The sequence below is a fragment of the Myotis nattereri genome (genome assembly GCF_964212035.1).
Source record: "Myotis nattereri genome assembly, chromosome: 10".
Classification (NCBI taxonomy): Eukaryota; Metazoa; Chordata; class Mammalia; order Chiroptera; family Vespertilionidae; genus Myotis; species Myotis nattereri.
Genome location: NC_138085.1, coordinates 23,225,145 through 23,245,396, shown reverse-complemented (window position 1 = coordinate 23,245,396; position 20,252 = coordinate 23,225,145). Strand labels below are relative to the sequence as shown.

Genomic DNA, 20,252 nt, shown 5'->3' with positions numbered 1-20,252 from the left:
TATGAGTTCCTTATATAGTTTGGAAATTAACCCTTTATTAGATGTATCTTGTCAAATATGTTCTCCCATACAGTGGGCTCCCTTTTCATTTTGTTGATGGTTTCTTTTGCTGTACAGAAGCTTTTTATTTTGTTGTAGTCCCATTTGTTTATTTTCCCTTTAGTTTCCTGTGCCCTAGGGGATAGGTAAACATATTGCTACCAGAGATATCTGAGACTTTGCTGTCTCTGGTTTCTTCTAAGATAGTTATGGTTTCACGACTTACACAAGTCTTTTATCCATTTTGAGTTTATTCTTGTGTATGCTATAAGTTGGTGGTCTAGTGTCATTTTTTTGCATGTATCTGTTCAATTTTCCCAACACCACTTTTTAAAAAATATACATTTTATTGTTTTCTTAAAGAGAGGAAAGGAGGGATAGAAAGTTAGAAACATCGATCAGCTGCCTCTTGCACACCTCCTATTGTGGATGTGCCCGCAACCAAGGTACATGCCCTTGACCGGAATCGAACCTGGGACCTTTCAGTCTGCAGGCCAATGCTCTATCCACTGAACCAAACCGGTTAGGGCCCAACACCACTTATTGAAGAGACTATCTTGACTCCACTGTATGTTCTTGCCTCCTTGTTCAAATATTAATTGAGCATAATGTCTTGGGTCAATTCCTTGGGTCTCTGTTCTATTTCATTGATCTATATGTCTGTTCTTGTACCACTACCAAGCTATTTTGATTACAGTGGCTTTGTAGTATAACTTGATATCTGGTATTCTGATCCCTCCAGCTTTGTTGTTCTTTCTCAAGATTGTTGTGGCTATTGGGGGTCTTTTTTGGTTCCATATACATTTTTGGAGGATTTATTCTAGATCTGTGAAATATGCCTTTTGGTATTTTTTTTAAATAAATCTTTATCGTTCAGATTATTACAGTTGTTCCTCTTTTTCTCCCCATAGCTCCCCTCCACCCAGTTCCCATCCCACCCTCTGACCTTACCCCCCCCCCCCACTGTCCTCATCCCTAGGTGCACAATTTTTGTCCAGTCTCTTCCCGCATCTCCCACACCCCTTTCCCCACCAAGAATAGTGAGTCCATTCCCTTTCTATGTCCCTGATTCTATTATAATCACCAGTTCATTCTGTTCATCAGATTATTTATTCACTTGATTCTTAGATTCACTTGTTGATAGATGCATATTTGTTGTTCATAATTTGTATCTTTACCTTTTTCTTCTTCTTCCTCTTCTTAAAGGATACCTTTCAGCATTTCCTATAATACTGGTTTGGTGGTGATGAACTCCTTTAGCTTTTCCTTATCTGTGAAGCTGTTTATCTGACCTTCAATTCTGAATGATAGCTTTGCTGGATAAAGTAATCTTGGTTGTAGGTTCTTGGCATTCATCACTTTGAATATTTCTTGCCACTCCCTTCTGGCCTGCAAAGTTTCTGTTGAGAAATCAGCTGACAGTCGTATAGGTATTCCCTTGTAGGTAACTGAGTTTCTTTCTCTTGCTGCTTTTAAGATTCTCTCTTTGTCTTTTGCTTTTGGCATTTTAATTATGATGTGTCTTGGTGTGGTCCTCTTTGGATTCCTTTTGTTTGGGGTTCTCTGCGCTTCTTGGACTTGTAAGTCTATTTCTTTCACCAGGTAGGGGAAGTTTTCTGTCATTATTTCTTCAAATAGGTTTTCGATATCTTGCTCTCTCTCTTGTTCTGGCACCCCTATAATTCTGATGTTGGTACACTTGAAGCTGTCCCAGAGGCTCCTTACATTATCTTCGTATTTTCGGATTCTTTTTTCATTTTACTTTTCTGGTTGGGTGTTTCTTGCTTCTTCGCATTTCAAATCTTTGCCTTGATTCTTGCGCTCCTCTGGTCTGCTGTTGGGAGTCTGTATAATATTCGTTGTTTCAGTCCATGTATGTTTAATTTCTAGTTGGTTCTTTATCACAACATCGAGGGTCTCATTAGATTTCTTGAGGATCTCAGTAACTTTATCGGCGGCTTCTAGACAGTTCTTGAGAGACCTTAAAAGTGTGGTTCTGAACTCAATATCCTCCATTGACAGTTTTGTCCTGTTTCTTTGTCTCCGCATTTTTTATGCTTTCTTGGTGCACCCCCTTGTGGTCTTTGTGCGCAGTCTTGTTGTAGTTAAGCCTTGATTGTTGTAGTTAATACTAGGGGGATTTGACCTCCATGCCAACTGGCTGTGAGAATCAGCTGTGTCTGCAGTGGGAAAATTTCTGTCCTCTAGGGAGGTGCTAATCTAGCCTTTGCCTGAGGCTATCTGGCAAATGGCTCTGCGCAGGGTTTGGGCGGGGCAGCTCACACGGGATCAACAGAGCGGGTGGAGGGAGCAGTTATGGCTGCTGTCAGTTCCGTCCCCAGAGGCTCTGCCTCTCAGAGTCCCAGCAACCGCTGCAAACCTCGGAAAGAAAGCTGCCCTCGCGTTCCGACCGATGCCAGACAGTCCCGCTTCTCCCGTTTGAGTCTGGGTCCCTAGAGACTCGCCCAGAACTGGAGCTCAGAATCTGAGACTCCCTCCCGATTGAAAACGACAACCATGCCTTCAGCTACCAGCCCGCTCCGTGCGTACCTCCGCACCTTTGTATTTTCCGCACTGCGCCCCCTCTGAGTCTCGTATGCTGTTCTCTTTCCTTCTAGTTGAAGAATTTCCCCTCAGCCAGTCTTCCTGTGGTTCTGGGCGATGTCCGTTCCGTCTTTTAGTTGTATTTGTGAAGTGGTTGTTCGAGGCAGCTAACTCCGGTGTTTACCTATGCCGCCATCTTGGTTTTCCCCTTATGGTTTTCTTAATACCATTTTCTTTTCCCTAGCTTACGTTATTCTATCTCTCCTTCTCCCTTCCTGTCTGAAATCAAATAAAATATATATTTAAAAAAAAGAAAGTCCCAGAGTAAGTAGAAAGAAGGAAATAATAAAGATTAGAGCAGAAATAAATGACATAGGGGCTAAAAAAAAAATGCCAAAATATATCAATGAAACCATGAGCTGTTTCTTTGAAAAGATAAACAAGATTGATGAACTGTTAGCCAGACTCATCAAGAAACAAAGAGAGAGGACCCAAATAATCAGAAAGGAAAGCGGTGAAGTAACAACTGACACCACAGAAATACAAAGGGTTGTAAGAAAACACTATCATCAACTATATGCCAACAAACTGGACAACCTGTACGAAATGGACACATTCCGAAAAAAAATACAATCTTCCAAAACTGAATCAGGAAGAATCAGAAAACTTAAATAGGCCAATAATAACTGATGAAATAGAAGCAGTAATCAAAAAACTCCCAGCAAACAAAAGCCCAGGTCCAGATGGCTTCACAGGGAAGATTTACCAAACACTCAAAGAAGAACTAACACCCATCCTTCTCAAACTATTCCAAAAAATCCAGGACGAAGGAACACTTCCAAGCATATTAGCCTTTATATATATATATATGATTCCTGTTTTTTAAAAGGAAAGAAGTGCAGAAAGATACAAAGTTGCAGCAATGGTAGCAACTATGGCTACTGTGCATATTGGTTAGATACCAGCACCAAGTTCCCCACTCAGAAAACAGCCCTGAGGTAGAGCCAGGCTGCTGAGAGCTGAAGGAAGATGGTAGGGTTCGTCCACGAGGCCTGGCTCAGCCTTGAATTGCTTGTGATTATCCACAGGAACAAATTTCCCCATGTTTCCAGGGCCCCAGTCACAGGGGCTGTGGATCCCCTCACCCTTCCAACAGCACTACACTAGGAGAACGACTTTCAACACTGCAAAGTGAATGCTGGACTAATAAATGCTCTACTTACCTAGAGATTCCACAGATCAACTAGCCATCCAGTTTAATATCTTAATGGGGGATTCTAAAAGTAGTCAGCCAATACATGAGGAGTTGTGTACCCTTTTTGTTTAATATTATTTTGGAATTTGTATTACAAGAACATTGAGTTGTGGGCACTGCTTTCGGAGTATTTAATTACATTAAAATACTCATTGTGGTTTTGTAAACTGTACACAGCTTTAGTACCATTTTTTTAGCCCAAAGACACACACCCCAGGTAAAAATCACTGGTTTAAGGGCCTGCAAATATCTGAAGGGCTGTGGTTAGCAGGCACTCCCCAAAGAGGCAGCCCTGACCAGTGTGTTCAGTGGTTAGAGCGTCATCCTGCACACCGAAGGGTCTCAGGTTCAATTCCTGGTAAAGTTAACATACCTGTTTTAGGTTAGCACCCTGACCCCGTTCAGGGCATGTGCAGGATGCAGCCAGTCATGTGTCTCTCACATCAATATTTCTCTCCCTCCCTCTCTCCCTCCCTCCCTTCCTTTCTCCCTTCTACTCTATGAAAAGCAGTGGAAAAAATATCCTCAGGTGAGGATTAACAACAAAGGGGGGGAGGCAGACCTGACCTGTGAGGCTCTGGAAGGCGGGACAAGGACCCTGGATGTAATGACCGGGAGAAGAGCTGACGTTTCTCCCTGTAGGTCTGTGGAGAACAGCCATTACCTCATTAAAAGAGTGACTGAGTGAGTTTTCTATCAGAATTGTGCAAGCAGCAAAAAGTTGACTTCTTTTCAGATAGCTATAGGCAGTCTTGATTTTAGTGAAGAAACCCTTTTTCAAATAAAGTTGTGTACAAACCTCATTGCAAACCAGCTGCTCTGTTTTATTTGGGATTGATGGAGGCTCTGAGCCCTACTAGCTAGGCTTGCTCTAGATTGGAGTTGTGCAATTGGAAAGTTGGTTGGATTAGATGACTTCTGAGGCCCTCATGACTAAATTCTAGAAGGTTGAACATAGGGATCCAGTTGAGTGGTTGCTTTTCTAGAAATTGCTTTCTGCAGTTTTTCTTTTCTGCGTTATAGATACTTACGATCGCCCGAGGCCAGAAGACGGGGACTCAGCATTATGAAGAAATTGGAGACTATGACTATAATAACCCTAATGACACATCCAACTTCTGCCCTGGATTACAGGTAAAGGCAAAGAGCTGTCCTCCCCTCCAAGCACCATAGTATGTGTTTCCTGCTCCCATCACCCCTGCCATGTGTTGGAGCTGTAGGGTTTTAATCAGGTGAAAGTTTTCAGATGCCTGCCCTGCCCCAGGAATCAGGGAACTGAGCAGAGCTGAGGACACAGCCAGAACTCAGCCTGCCTTACTGTTAGCCCTGTTTGCAGAAAAGTGGACACGCTTCAGTAACCCAGTCAATATGTGCATGGAGTTGTTGGCATGTGCAAAGTACTTGCATTAGCTGTTTTGGGATTTTAAAAGAAAACACACTCTGGGAGAAACCAAGATGGCAGCATAGGTAAACACCAGAAATAGCTGCCTCGCACAACCACTTCAAAAATACAACTAAAAGATAAAACAGACATCAGCCAGAACCACAGGAAGGCTGGCTGAGTGGAAATTCTACAACTAGAAGGAAAGAGAAAAGCATTCCGAGACTCAGAGGAGGTGCGGTGTGGAAGTAAAGTGCAGAGGTACGGAGCGCACGCGGAAAGGGCTGGCGGCTGAGGACACGGTTGTCTTTTTCAATCAGGAGGGAGTCTCAAGCTCCCAACTGCTCTGAACTCCAGTTCCGGGCGAGTCTCTGGGGACCCAGACTCATACCGGGAGAGGCTAGACTGTCTGGCATCGGTCGGACCTTGAGGGCAGCTTTCTCTCAGAAGTGCTTGCAGTGATTACCGGGACACTGAGAAGTGGGACCTCTTAGGGCAGGACTGAGGAGCAGCTATAGCTGCTTGCTCCACCCTGTTGATCCCCTGGGACCCCGCTTCACCCAAGCTGTGCACAGAAGCTTTTGCATATGAAAGGCCTGGCCCTTTGCAATCTGAAAATTACCTAACCAACTGCAGCTGGCCCAAGGCCCCACAGCAGCTTGCATTCCTTCACAGCTGAGCTCCTGCTGGATAGCCTCAGGCAGAGGCTAAATTAGCACCTCCTTAGCGATCCAAGAGCCAGTGTACCCAGTGGTCAGAGTGGGACCATCCAGATTACAACTCCTCAGATCCATAAGGGACACACTCAGGGGGCAGACTCAGTGAGCACCAAAGCCCCACTGAAGCAAGTCTTGCCCAGAAGGGTGTCTTCAGCACAGAAGTTCTCCCACTGTAGACACAGTTGATTCTCACAGACAATTGGCCTGGAGGTCAATCCCTCCTAGTGTTACCTACAACAGTCAAGGCTTAACTACAACAAGACTGTGCACAAAGCCCACAAGGGGGTGCACCAAGAGTGTCCATCTCAGGTAATTGGGGAGGCTGAGCCACTGGGCCCTATAGGACACCTAGCACAGAAAGCCACTCTACCAACACAGGGAAGCATAAAAAATGCGGAGACAAAGAAACAGGACACAAATGACAGAAATGGAGGAAAGCAAACTACTGGATATAGAGTTCAAAACCACACTTTTAAGATTTTTCAAGAATTTTCTAGAAATCACCTATAAACTTAGTGAGACCCTCAAGAAATCTAGTGAGACCACCGATAAATTTAATGAGATCCTCAATAAGTCTAGTGAGACCCTCGAGGTTGTGAAAAAGGACCAACTAGAAATTAAGCATACACTGACTGAAATAAAGAATATTATACAGACTTCCAACAGTAGACTAGAGGATTGCAAGAATCAAGTCAACAATCTGAAATACGAAGAAGCAAAAAACACCCAACCAGAAAAGCAAAAAGAAAAAAGAATCCAAAAATATGAAGATAGTGTAAGGAGCCTCTGGGACAACTTCAAGCGTACCAACATCCGAATTATAGGGGTGCCAGAACAAGAGAGAGAGCAAGATATTGAAAACCTATTTGAAGAAATCATGACAGAAAACTTCCCCTACCTGGTGAAAGAAATAGACTTACAAGTCCAGGAAGCATGGAGAACCCCAAACAAAAGGAATCCAAAGAGGACCACACCAAGACACATCATAATTAAAATGCCAAAAGCAAAAGACAAAGAGAGAATCTTAAAAGCAGCAAGAGAAAGACAGTTAGTTACCTACAAGGTAGTCCCCATACGACTGTCAGCTGATTTCTCAACAGAAACTTTGCAGGCCAGAAGGGAGTTGCAAGAAATATTCAAAGTGATGAATAGCAAGAACCTACAACCAAGATTACTTTATCCAGCAAAGCTATCATTCAGAATTGAAGGTCAGATAAAGAGCTTCACAGATAAGAAAAAAGCTAAAGGAGTTCATCACCACCAAACCAGTATTATATGAAATGCTGAAAGGTATCCTTTAAGAAGAGGGAGAAGAAGGAAAAGGTACAGATACAAATTATGAACAGCAAATACACATCTATCAACAAGTGAATCTAAAAATCAAGTGAATAAATAAGCTGATGAACAGAATAAACTGGTGATTATAATAGAACCAGGGGCATAGAAAGGGAGTGGACTGACTATTCTCGGGGGGGGGGGTGGGGTGGGGAAGGGGTGTGGGGGTGCGGGAAGAGACTAGACAAAAATTGTACACCTATGGATGAGGACAGTGTGGGAGGGTAAGAGCAGAGGGTGGGGTGGGATCCAGGTGGAAGGGAGCTATGGGGGAAAAAAAGAGGAACAACTATAATAATCTGAACAATAAAGATTTAATTAAAAAATAAAAATTAAAAAAAGAAAAGAAAAAACACACTCTGTTCTTAGGAGCTGATATTTTGGTCAGGGAGATGAAATTTTGGACATGAGAAGATGCTGGGTGCTAACGGAAAAAAGTTCACGGGTGGGTCTCAGGAGACCAGGCTGTTGGTTCTCACTCTTGGTTCTGTATAAGCTGCTTCTGTCTGTAGGTCTGTGGACTAGAGAGTGTCAGGGTTATTCCGGTGAGTCTGCTGCTTAGACACAAGTGGAAATGACTGCAAGGGGAGACACCAGGCTGCATGTGGGAGAGGGAAAAGAATTGGAAGGATAGTTTATTCACCTTGTTTTCTTGCTTGGATGAGAGTTGGGTTTTTATATTTTGGTGGAAATTCAGATTGACCTCTTGACCAGTGTTTCTCCAACTTTCATTATGCTTAAAAGTCCCACGGAGAGCTAATTAAACCATTCCAGGGCCCCACCCAGAGAGATGATCTGTTGCTGCTGGGCTCAGCCAGCATTGACTTTCTCACTGGCTCCCAGCAGGACCCTTGCTCTGGCTTCCTGACAGGTCACCCATTTCAGGAATGCTTTCTGTAAAATGAAACCCTAAATCTGTTAGAAGTCAAGGGGACCCTGTAGCTGTTGTGATGACTGTATTCCTTTTAACTCTCATTCCACGGTCGTGTTATTAACATGTCTCCCTAGTAGGGTTTATGTACCACGGGAGGATAACTAGAAGTACCTTGAAGTTCACCTCGGCTGACTTAGCATAATGAACCCTCTGCTCTTGCTGTATAAACACGGACTCTCTTTCAGGGATATGTCTAAGCCCCTCCCACAGCTTCTGCCAAACTTAAAGAGTTGTTTCCTTGTGCAGGCTGCTGATAGTGATTATGAAGAGTCGGGTGACTTGTTTGTGGGACCAGTTGGGACCTCTGACCTCTCAGCGTATCCTTGCCATTCACCTAAGACAGCACAAGAGGATAATGACCCGCCTGACATCCAAGGATCAGACATCACTCGCTACGGAGAGTCAAATCTGGTAGCTGAGCCTCAGAAGGTAAAGATGGAACATGAATTCTGTTTCCTGGTGTTCTCCTGAGATCTGTGTCGTTTGCTTCCTGAATGAGAGTCACATTGGTCTGAGGTTGAGTTTTTTCTTTTTGATTTTAAGCCATTGCTATCCAAGTGGCTGATTCTTAATTAGGACGGTGGGGATGAACTGGCACTCATTGGATTTGCCGAACAAGCCATCTCTCTAAAGTGGTGATAAACTGCATGTGGCAAACCAGTCGCATGAAGTGTGTGAATGAAGGCTGTGGGCAGAGAGAGTGGGTTTCTGTGCCAACTGGCTGAGGCTAGCTGTTCGGCTCTGGAAAATCTTGGCCAGGTTCAGTTCATATTAAAATACCTGCATTAAGCATTTTTCTGTTTCATAGCAGATGATAGGCTCATCTATAGGGTGTCCCCCAAATATGATAACTTAATTTTCACTCCTTTTCAGGTTTAACTGATTTGAAATAATGGGTGAAGCCAGACTAAGCTTTGAACAAAGTGCCACTAGACTTTTTTTTGTATGGGATACATAAAAGATAGTTTACGGCACCAAACCGGCAACAGTGGATGATTAAGGGCACACAAATACCAAACAAAATGATTCTTGGTGTTTGTGACTCCATTGCTTCACGTTAGCAGCAGTGCCAGGACCAGAATGGTCATCAGTTTGAAAACAGGCATTGACAAAAACAAAACCAATTATTCATTTCTGTAGATTCTTTTAAATTTTGACAATGAAGTGTATGTTAGTAAACACTTGGTAATCATTAAAAGTGTGTATACATTATTTTGGAACATGTTGTTTATGAGATTCACCCTCTCTTTTACACTGGAGTTCCAGGTTGGCCAAGGTAATATTTGAGCAAGAATAATTAGGTTGAAGTGAAGGACTCCATTTTAATATGTCCAAAGAAAGCTCTTTAATGCTGTAGTTTAAACGCGATTCTTCTTTACTTGACTCCCTGACTCTCATTTTACAGTATGTTGATGGTAAATGCCTCTTTCTTCTGCTCAGTTTTACTTTTGTCACATACTTACTTCAGGTAAATAAAATTGAAATTCATTATGCCAAAACTGCCAAAAAGATGGACATGAAGAAGTTGAAGCAGAGCATGTGGAGTTTGCTGACGGACTTCACTCAAGTGGACGCGGAGGTTAGCAGGCATGGAGGTGCTGGAGGTGAAGGGCTCCACTACTCCTCTAAGCGCCCGGCAGGGTGGTGGGTGGGTAGCTGCCGGTATCCATGGCTCCAGGATCTAGAGTGCCAACACGGAATGTGTCACTCAAACACACCAGGATGGCATCACACCTGAGAGAAGTGAACCGAGGGTGTGAACAGGTCACACACAAGGTGGTAGAGATAGTAACGTGGACATTTCTCAGCCTTGCCGCTGATCAAAATGCCAAGCAACGAAAGGATGTTACCTTGCTTTCAAATAGCAGCTTGGCAGTGAAATGGATTCACTGCTGGTACAGTTTAAGTTGATAAATGTCCCTTCTGGAGAGCAAATTCTGTCATCTCAGGTGCCATAAAATTTTAAGCCCTTTGATCTAATAATTCTGGTTTGGGAAATGTATTCTAAGTAACAAAGTAAAAAAAAAAAAATTATGCTGTCAAATAGTTTCTTTCTCCTGAGCAAGGTGAAACCTTGATTACCACGCTCTAACTGAATGGAACTCTCCACTAACTAGAACCTTCTGTCTACCCTTTCAGACCTCTCTGCTCAGGGGTGTTCTGAGCTTTCCAAAGTCCGCCCATCTCTTGTACTTCTCTGCTGGCTGAGAAGTGAAAATTATGCTTTGAATGAGGACCCTGAGCTGTGTAGTCTTGGATATCAGATAAAGCTTCTGTCGTGTTTATGAAGTTTTATCAACTAAAATGGAATGGGATGTGAACATCAGAGAAATGTGCTTTCTGACAAGTAGGAAGGGGCGGCCCTGGCCAGCATGGCAAAGTGGTTAGAGCATTGGCCTGTGAACTGAAGGATCGTGGGTTCAATTCCAATTAAGGGCACCCACCTGGGTTGCAGGTTCCTCGCCCCAGTTGCAGCTTGTGTGGGAGGCAACAAATTAATGTGCCTCTCACATCGATGTTTCTCTCTCATCTCTCCTCTTTCCGCATCCCCCTCCCTCTCTGTAAAATCAATGGAAAAATTATCCTCCAGTGAAGATTAACAAGCAAACAAAAAAGTAAGAAGGGGGTTCTTCTTTAACCTTTGAGTCTCAATGACTCATACTACCCTGTCCTCCAGGGATTCTGGTTAATTAAAGATTTGTTGTTGTTTATTTTAAAAACACAACACACCTTTTATTATAGAAATATTCAAACAGATTTAAAAATAGAGCAAAAATAGAAAGTTTAGTGAACGTTCGCTTCTAAAAATTATTAATATTTTACCTATATTCACTTCTGGTCCCCCCCCCCCCACACACACACACACACACCTCATCGTGTACAGATTCTGAGGGGTTGTTGTTGTTAATCCTCACCTGTGGATATTTTTCCATTGATTTTTATTTTATTATTTTTTTTCCATTGATTTTTTTTTAATATATTTTATTGATTTTTTACAGAGAGGAAGGGAGAGAGATAGAGAGCTAGAAACATCGATGAGAGAGAAACATCGATCAGCTGCCTCCTGCACATCCCCCACTGGGGATATGCCCACAACCCAGGTACATGCCCTTGACCGGAATCGAACCCGGGACCCTTCAGTCCGCAGGCCGACGCTCTAGCCACTGAGCCAAACCGGTTTCGGCCCATTGATTTTTAAAAAGAGTAGAAGGGAGGTAGACTGAAAGAGAGAAACATTGATATGAGAGAGACACATTGATTGGTTGCCTTCTACACATGCCCTGACTGGAGTCAGGGATCGGGCCTGTAACCCAGATACGTAGCCTTGACCAGAATTAAAACTGTAACCCTTCAGTCTGTGGGCAATGCTCTAATCACTGAGCAAACCGGCTAGAGCCATATTCTGAGTTTTTTAATGCAAATACCAGCCATAATATCCTTTTATACCTGCTTGCCTGCTAGTAAGGAGGCCGCTGTGTGCGTGTGTGTGTGTGTGTGTGTGTGTGTGTGTGTGTGTGTTCTGTGTGTGTTTTAAGTGGAAAGCTTAAGTCTACTTTTAGATAATGGATTCTGTGTTGCCCTTGACTATGTGGTCTAATTGAAGCTATAAATGATCATGGCTTTTTGTTATTTTATTGTTTTTTTCTTACTTTCTTTGTAGTTTTTCCTTTCCTGAATTCTACTGGTAATCAACATCACATTTGAAAAAAAATGTCTAGGGCTGAGGCACTGGATTCCTTTATGGGTTCTTTCCCTTGAAAATGTGTCTAAGAAATTGTTTCGGTTTTGTTCAGACTTCCTTTTTGGAGATAGAACTTCGTAAATTTATGTTGCTCCCTCAAAAGTGAACCTGGCCCAGGTGTCTGATCTGTGAATATCCTTCTTCTCTTAGACAAACCACAGTGAGACTGGGAAAGAAGGGGACCTGGTGGAGGTGGCTGACAAGAAGATGCTCAGCAGGCTCACATGGGACTTGCAGAAGAGGTGCGTGCCAGCCCTCGGGGGCTGGCGTCTCCTCTGAGCTTTGCCCCTGCCCAAACTGTTAAGTGTGACGGACTCTCCACACGCGAACTACTGTTCTAACACTCTAGCTGATTTTTTTCTCTGCTTTGATAAGTGAGTTAATATAGACCAACTTTCAAAAGGCATTTTTCTGCACTAGTGATTGGAATGAAACAGGAGATAAATTTTATTTCCAGATTAAAAAAAAACAACCTGGAAAAACCTGCTTATAAAATGCATCTGAAGTATTTCTTTGTTTCTCGTTAGCTTATTCATTGGACATGTGTATTCATGTAGATGAAAGAGCCTTTGTTCCTAGAGTTGCAGTGACCCAGATAAATGCTGCCCTTTGTTTCACAGCCTGCCGCCCCTCATGGCTCAGAACCTCTCCATACCCCTGGCCTTTGCCTGTCTCCTGCATCTAGCCAATGAAAAGGTAGGTGGCTCTGGTAAGCATGGGTGTGTTCGCTATTTGTGTCCACCTGCTTAAACTTTCTATCAGATCTTCTTGGGCTCCCTCATAGGATGGGAGTCTTCCGTACAGTGACCTGTGTGGTACCCTCAGCCCAGAGGACTGACCAGGCACCAAGAAAGAACTTAGAAAAAGGCCGTCAGGTGTGATTAGCAATAAAAAGAACGAGGAAGACCCAAATGGGAAAATATTAAATGTGTGTGTTTCTAACTTGAAAACATAAAGTACTTTTACATCATTGCATGTTAAAGGCTTCAAAGGCCTAAAATGTCAGAGACAAAGTCAAGACATATGGGAAACATGGTGGAGAAGAGGGGAGAGCAGAGCGTAGCAGGAAGTCAGATGCTCAGGGAGAAAGAAAGGGAGGAATGGAGGCAGCGGCCAGCCAGGTGGGGCCACCAAGAGCAGTGAGGAAAGTCTTGGGAATGGAGATATCTGTCATAAGCACGGAGACAGCAGAGATGCCACCTGTGACAGTGTGCCAGGCTCCTCACTGCCGCGCTGTCCAGCAGAGCTGAGCAGCTGTGGGATGGTTATTGAAAGAGCAGGCGGTGACCCACCCTCTCAGGAGCCTGTATATGCTGCAGGGGCGCGGGGGGCACCCTGTATGTGCGGTGGGTGCTGCTGGAGACTTGCTGTCCGTGGGTCTCCCCAGGCTGGTCCCTAATGCAGACTTCCGTACTTGGAGTAGCAGGCCATGGGCTGGGTTCGGGCTGTATCACTGGGGTTAGGGATGCCTAACTGCCATCACTGGGTGCTCAACCTTTTCTAGGGCAGGTGTCCTGCCCTAGAGGGAGAGGGGAGAGGCGCATGACACCTGAAGTGTGGTTTTAGAAGATTGATAAGATTGGATTGGAATGGTAGCAAAAATGGGGTGTTGGGAGCAGTGCCCGAGATTACTATGGGCCAGTGTCTGACCTCTGACCTCTTAATGACATCGGGAGCAGTGATGACTGGCTTAGTTTCCCAGGCCTGCCTTTGCTTTGGACTGACTGTCAGGCCCCTTGGGAATGTGCCCTATAGGGCAGCCTGTGTAGCACAGCTCCAGCCAATCCCCATGAACCTACCTCTGGGAATCAGGGACCACTTCTCTTGCCACCTTGTAAGCCAGGGGTGGGCAAACTTTTTGACTCGAGGGCCATAATGGGTTCTTAAACTGGACCGGAGGGCCAGAACAAAAGCATGGATGGAGTGTTTGTGTGAACTAATATAAATTCAAAGTAAACATCATTACATAAAAGGGTACGGTCTTTTTTTTTTTTTTTTAGTTTTATTCATTTCAAATGGGCCGGATCTGGCCCGCGGGCCGTAGTTTGCCCACAGCTGTTGTAAGCTCATGACCTTAGCGAAGATGACACAGTTCATTTGGCAGAAGCTAGTTCTGATTTTGGGTTGGGAATTGATATAAAAGAGCCATGGAGACAGAGCCTCGTGCTGCATGTGTCCGTCTATGGGGTGTCCACTGGGCCTGTAACCTCCAGGCTGGGCAACACCTGAGCCAGAACAGAATAAACCCGCCTTGCTCCTGAGAGTGAGCAGTTGTGCATCAAAGCCAACTTTATTATTATTTTTTTAAAAAATATATTTCTTTATTGGTTTCAGAGAGAAAGGGAGAAAAGAGAGATAGAAACATCAATGATGAGAGAGAATCACTGATTGGCTGCCTCCTGCATGCACCCCACTGGAGATTGAGCCCGCAACCCAGGCATATGCCCTTGACTGGAAAAGAACCTGGGACCCTTCAGTGCGCAGGCTGACTCTCTAACCACTGAGCCAAGCCGGCTAGGGCTCAAAGCCAACTTTAGACAGGCGTTGACCCAGGAGCACAACTCACAGCTGCTGTAGTGTCCTGCTCAGAGTCAGGAAGGTGTGGGAGCCAGGTTTCCTAGCGAGAAGGTCTCTCTGTGAGTCCTGACACATCCAAGGTGTCTGAACTCAGAAGCCAACTACAAGAGGAAAGAATGACTAAGGAAAAAAATGAATAAAAAGCTATACCTGACAAGAAATCCACGAAGGGCTCTGAGGAGAAAGATGCGCCAGCCACCCTCTGTCTGACACTCAGAAGGGTTGCTGCTGAGCTCTCCTGGGAGGCCTGGGATCTCCCATTATCCTCATGGACAGAGGTGCTGGTCCTAGCACACATGGGCACCTGAAAGGTGGGGCACCTCCAAAGCCCCAGTCTGACAAGCAGAGCACCCCCGGGCTGTGCGCCTCCTCAGAGGCTTGCCTCTTCCCCTGAGAGCAGCTGTGGCCCTCACTCACCTCCCAAGTAGCCTGGGGCCAAGTAGACACTGCTGAGCAGGTCAGCGAAGCCCAGGCTCCAGCACTGTTCTTCCCAGTGGCTGTGCTGGCTTTGTTCCTGTGGTTCTGATAAGTCTCTGTAAGGGGCCCCAGGGCCTCAGCATTTGAAGGATGGGGAGGTAGGCCCACACCATGACCTCTTGGTGAGCACGGAGGCCATAACTGGGGCCTGGCTTTGGGCTGTGTGAGATGTGACTGGTAACATTGGCTCTGACAGTAACGGAAAATCTTCAGGGACCTGTGGTGACTCAGCTTGGAGCCACCAAGAGAAATCTCCCCACATTTTCTGGCCTTCTCCCAGTCTTTCCCTTCGATCTGAACTCTGGTAATGAGCCCCTCATATACAGTGTGATGGGGCTTGGTTTGACCCATGATGGATGCTGGGCCCTCTGCCTTCGTGAATGCCAGCAGTGTGTCACTGATCAGCCATGCCTAAGCAACTTCTGGATTCCAAGCTGCAGACATACCAGGGAGGCATGATCTGAGCTTTCCATCGTTAGCAGTCTGGAAGTACACTAGTGCTAGAATAGGGTGGATACTCAGCGCAGCACACCTTATCTCCCTCCAGTGCCGAGTGAGGGAGGGGTGAGTGAGGTTAGGCAAGAAGGACTCTTATAGTGCTTTTGTCCTGGGGGAGTGGTTGCCTAGGGTTGGTGGAGACTTCATGGGCTGGGAGAGTGGGGAAGAATTGGGAGGTGGGAAAAGGCCTGCACAGAGATAGGGGAGAGAACAGATGTGTAGCCATCACTAAGGGATGGGGTTTAGGGTGGGGGAGGAGGGCCTGGAGAGGTTAGTAAACGCACTGTGACTCCTAGTAGCCTCCCATCTACTTCCCTCCCTCTTTCAGGACAGGTAGCCTAGCTCTTGGGCCTGAACACAGAGATTGTTGTGAGAACCAGAGCTGGAGAAGGCTCGCTCTCTGCTTTTTTCCCCTGCGATTGGCAAGAATTTGGAACCAGCTCTCTCATCCAAATTATATTTGCTGTGATAATTTTGCTTATAGTCATGGGACAAACCTCATTCTTTGTTACCTCACTTAGGATTTGCTTTGCGATCCTTTAATTCTTGGTGCATCAGAATCCATGTGTGTTTGTCCTCTTTCAGAATCTAAAGCTGGAAGGAACCGAGGATCTTTCCGACGTTCTCGTGAGGCAAGGGGATTGAGTTCACGGGAGAATTCAACAGGAGGTGGCTCATCACTTCTTCAGTGACCAGGACATCTCCACTGGGTGCCACAATGTGGGGCTCAGGGCAAGGCCAGAGCCAACTTCCAAGGTGCCCATTTGCCTGTCGCTCTTCCCTCCTGTCCCTCTCAGTCTGGGAACCAGCACCAGAAGCTCGCCCTTGATTAGAGCTTTCTGCCCTGTGACCCCTAGGCGGGAGGAGAGGGTGAGAGTACGTTTCTGAAACCTACATGCATTCTCTGTATTTGTGTATAGGCTTAGTGTCCTAAATGGATCTGTTGTTCTGCTCACTCTTTTACTCTTGTAGAAAAGAATTTCCCAGTAGGCATCTGTGATCCTTTACCAGCTACCTAATTCATGTACATAAAATATGTCATGTGCACTTATAAATGTATATATAATGCTTAAAAATAAAATTCTAACAAGCTTGGCAAAATATGTGAGTACCATTAGATAAGTATTGACCTGGTCTTTACACTCAAGGGAGTGCCGTCTTGGTAGCTAGACAGGATACCCATGTGTCAGCGTGAGGCAAGAGCTGCTTAAGGAGGTGCTGCAATGGTGTGTCTCGTGGCAGGGGGTGGGGGGGCCTGAGAAATCACTGGCTGCAGACCCAGATTGTGAGATGGGATCCATGCGGCCTATGACTTCTGCTGCAGAGTGACGGCAGTAACAGTAGCTGGCTCCTAAATACCGTCTGTGGCTCGCTGACTTCATTAGCCTTCTCAGCATCACTGTGAGGAGCATGCTGGTCTCACTCCATTTGCTAAAGGAGAAGCAGGACACAAAGTTCAGGGAACCTTCATAAGGATGGGCAGCTGACCATCAGGAGCTTGGCTCTGAATCAGGAAATTGCTTCTGGGGCCTTCCTTTGTAGCTACTCTGCTATATGCTGCTCAGATCACAGACTCAATGCTTGTAGGTGTGGATCCAGGTGGCTCTGCCCTTGGCAGTCCTTGTCTCTGCCAGAGCATTCTCTCACCATTCATTGGGCAAACAGAGGTTTTGGATGCTAGGTCAGAAGCCATGAAGTCTAATTGGCAAGTACTCTTGATAATAAATAACTTGCTTCTAAGCCATAGTCTACACACAACAAAGAACAAGTAATTCCTTCCACCCAGGAATGGGCTTTCCAGACTGTGTCCTAAACACATGGTGGGCAAAAGTAGGTTTACAGTTGTTCATATGGAAAATAATACAATAATCCTAATACATAAAAACAGGGTCCATAATGACCGAAGGGTCGACCGACTGGAAGTCAGTCCTGCAGTCAGTGCTGGGTTGCCGTAGTGACACAACACTGACTGCTGCTGCTGCAGGCGACCCAGCACTGACTGCCGAGGAGGCTGCGGATCAGGCCCGGAGAGAGGCCGGAAGAGAGAGGCAGGGTCTGATGCGCAGTCTCCGTGGCAGCTGTTGATCAGCTGTTGCCTCTCTCTCTCTGGGCTTTGCCTTTGCCAGCAGCTGCAACTGTTTCTTTCTGGGCCTCTCTGATCAGGCCCTGAGATGCTGACAGGCATAGAAACCAACCAATCAGAACCAAATCTGGGTGAAGTGAGAGGAGCCAATGGCTGCCTAGGAGGCGGAGCTTTTGACACTGCTTGGCATAGAAACTGACTAATCAGAACCTAATCTGGGTGAACTGTGAAGGCAGAATCTAAAGTGGGGGCTGAGGAGGGTTTTAAGAGCAACAGCTATTTGGTATAAGGTGTAAGAAAGCGGTTCAATTTTTTTAATGACTACTTTGGCAGTATAGTGCATATGGCTGGCTATCAGTCCAGATATAGGGATTATGTATTTTTGTCTGCCAAGAGCATCTCCTCCTGCTGAGAAAAGCTTCTCCCCCCATTTGAGCAATCCTATCCTATATAATCTATACTAATAAAAGGATAATATGCTAATTAGACTGGGTCGACCAGCCATCTTCCAGATGTCTGATTTCCTTCTGGACAAAGACATGGTGGTCGGGGCTGAGGCGGAGAGGGCTGTTGGGGGCGAGATCAGGCCGGCAGGGGAGAGCAGTTGGGGGCAAGATCAGGCTGGCAGGGGAAAGCAGTTAGGGGCGATCAGGCAGGCAGGCAGACAGGTTAGGGGCGATCAGGCAGGCAGGCAGACAGGTTAGGGGCAATCAGGCAGGCAGGCAGGTGAGTGGTTAGGAGCTAGCAGTCCCAGATGGCGAGAGGGATGTCTGATTGCTGGTTTAGGCCTGATCCCACCGGCAGTTGGACATCTTCCAAGGAGTTCCCGATTGGAGGGGTGCAGGCTGGGCTGAGGGAAGCCCCCCCCCCCCCCCCCGCACAAATTTCACGCAACGGGCCACTAGTCCTATATAATAAAAGGGTAATATGCAAATTGACCCTAACAGCAGACCTACTGGGAATGACTGGTCACTATGACACACACTGATCACCAGGGGGCAGACGCTCAGTGCAGGAGCTGCCCCCTGGTGGTCAGTGCGCTCCCACAGTGGGAGCTCTGCTCAGCCACAAGCCAGGCTGACGGCTGCCAGCACAGTGGTTGTGGCAGGAGCCTCTCCCGCCTCCTCAGCAGCACTAAGGATGTCCAACTGCAGCTTAGGCTTGCTCCCTGCTGGCAAGTGGACATCTCCCAAGGGCTCCTGGGCTGCCAGAGGGATGTCTGACTGCCAGCTTAGGCCCAATCTCCCAGGGAGCAGGCCTAAGCCAGCAGATGGACATCCCCTGAGGGGTCCCAGTCTGCGAGAGGGCACAGGCCAGGCTGAAGGACCCCCTCGAGTGCACAAATTTTTGTGCACCTTGCCTCTAGTTAATAAATAATAATATAAAAATGAACTTTCACATACAACCATAAACCTACTTTCGCCCCACCCTCTATTACCCATTCTGCTCTGTTGAAAGGGTTAGACTTGTGAGCATGTCAAGGGAGGGCCTTTTCCCTGTTCTGCTGGCTGTAGCCTTGAACACATTTCCCAGTGCTGGGCAGTGCTGGTCCTCTTGTTCTGCTTCCCACTCTCAGTCCAGCACACTCTATGGTGAGGCTGGGCCAGGGTTGAGTGGCCAGTAGAACTGCTGGGGTAGTCCCATCTTCCTCAATGAACTCCCCTCCCCTCCACCCTGCTCCTCCCAAGCTTCTCCCTCCTCATTCATATGGTTGCTGTATCAAAATAATTTTGGCTACATGTAACAGAAAGTCCATGTAAGTGGGTATGCAAATAAGTAGGCTTGTGTGGCAGCTCCATGAAATCAGAGAGACCAAGGATCATTCCAGCTCTCTTCTCTGCCATCCCTAATGTGTGACTCTCATCCCTGTGTTTCAGTGTGGCTGCTGGAATCCAGCCATCACATCCATATTCTAGGGAGCAGGATGAGGGGTTTGGGGAGATGGCAACCTACTTGTGGTCTCTATGGATTGCCTTTTCTGGACATTTCATATAAATGGGAGCATATAGTATGTAGTCTTTTGTGTGTGGCTTCTTTCATTAAGCATAATATTTTCAAGTTTCACCCAAATTCTAGTGTGTCAGTGCTTTATTCCTTCTTATAGCTGAGTAATATTCCACTGGATAGACCACATTTTGTTTAGCTGTTCATTGGTTGCTAGACATATTCTTTCCACTTTTGAGCTATTGTGAATAATGTAGCTATAAACATTCATGTATAAGTTTTTTGTTTTTGTTTTGTTTTTAATCCTCACCTGAGGATATTTTTTTCCATTGCTTTTCAGAGAGAGTAAAAGGGAAGGAGGGAGAGGGAGGAGGAGAGGGAGGGAGAGGGGGAGGGAGAGAAAGAAAGATATGGATGTGAGAGAGACATCAGTTGTTTGCCTCCCAAATGTGCCCCAACTGGGGGTGGAGAGCAAACCCATGTATGTGCCCTTGACTGGGAATCGAACCTACAACCCTTGGGTGTGCGGCTGATGCTCTAATCACTGAGAAACACTGACCAGGGCCATGTACATGTTTTTATATGGACATGTTTTTTTTAGATAAAATATATTTTTATTGATTTCAGAAAGGAAGGGATAGAGAGAAATATCAATGATGGAGAGAATCATTGATTGACTGCCTCCTGCACACCCCCTACTGGGGATCGAGCCTGCATCCTGGGC

At 45.8% G+C, this 20,252-nt stretch overlaps 1 protein-coding gene across 1 annotated transcript in view; it reads left to right on the top strand.

The window, feature by feature from the left end:
• Nucleotides 1–16,598, top strand: part of NCAPH (non-SMC condensin I complex subunit H) — a 39,592-nt gene extending 22,994 nt beyond the window's left edge. Inside the window, exons 13-18 of the mRNA XM_081100646.1 lie at nucleotides 4,862–4,972; nucleotides 8,454–8,636; nucleotides 9,676–9,786; nucleotides 12,100–12,191; nucleotides 12,570–12,645; nucleotides 16,087–16,598. Of these exons, the coding sequence (XP_080956772.1) occupies nucleotides 4,862–4,972; nucleotides 8,454–8,636; nucleotides 9,676–9,786; nucleotides 12,100–12,191; nucleotides 12,570–12,645; nucleotides 16,087–16,146 (633 nt within the window). The 3' untranslated portion in view covers nucleotides 16,147–16,598. The remainder of the gene's footprint in view (nucleotides 1–4,861; nucleotides 4,973–8,453; nucleotides 8,637–9,675; nucleotides 9,787–12,099; nucleotides 12,192–12,569; nucleotides 12,646–16,086) is intronic.
• Nucleotides 16,599–20,252: the final 3,654 nt, after the last annotated feature.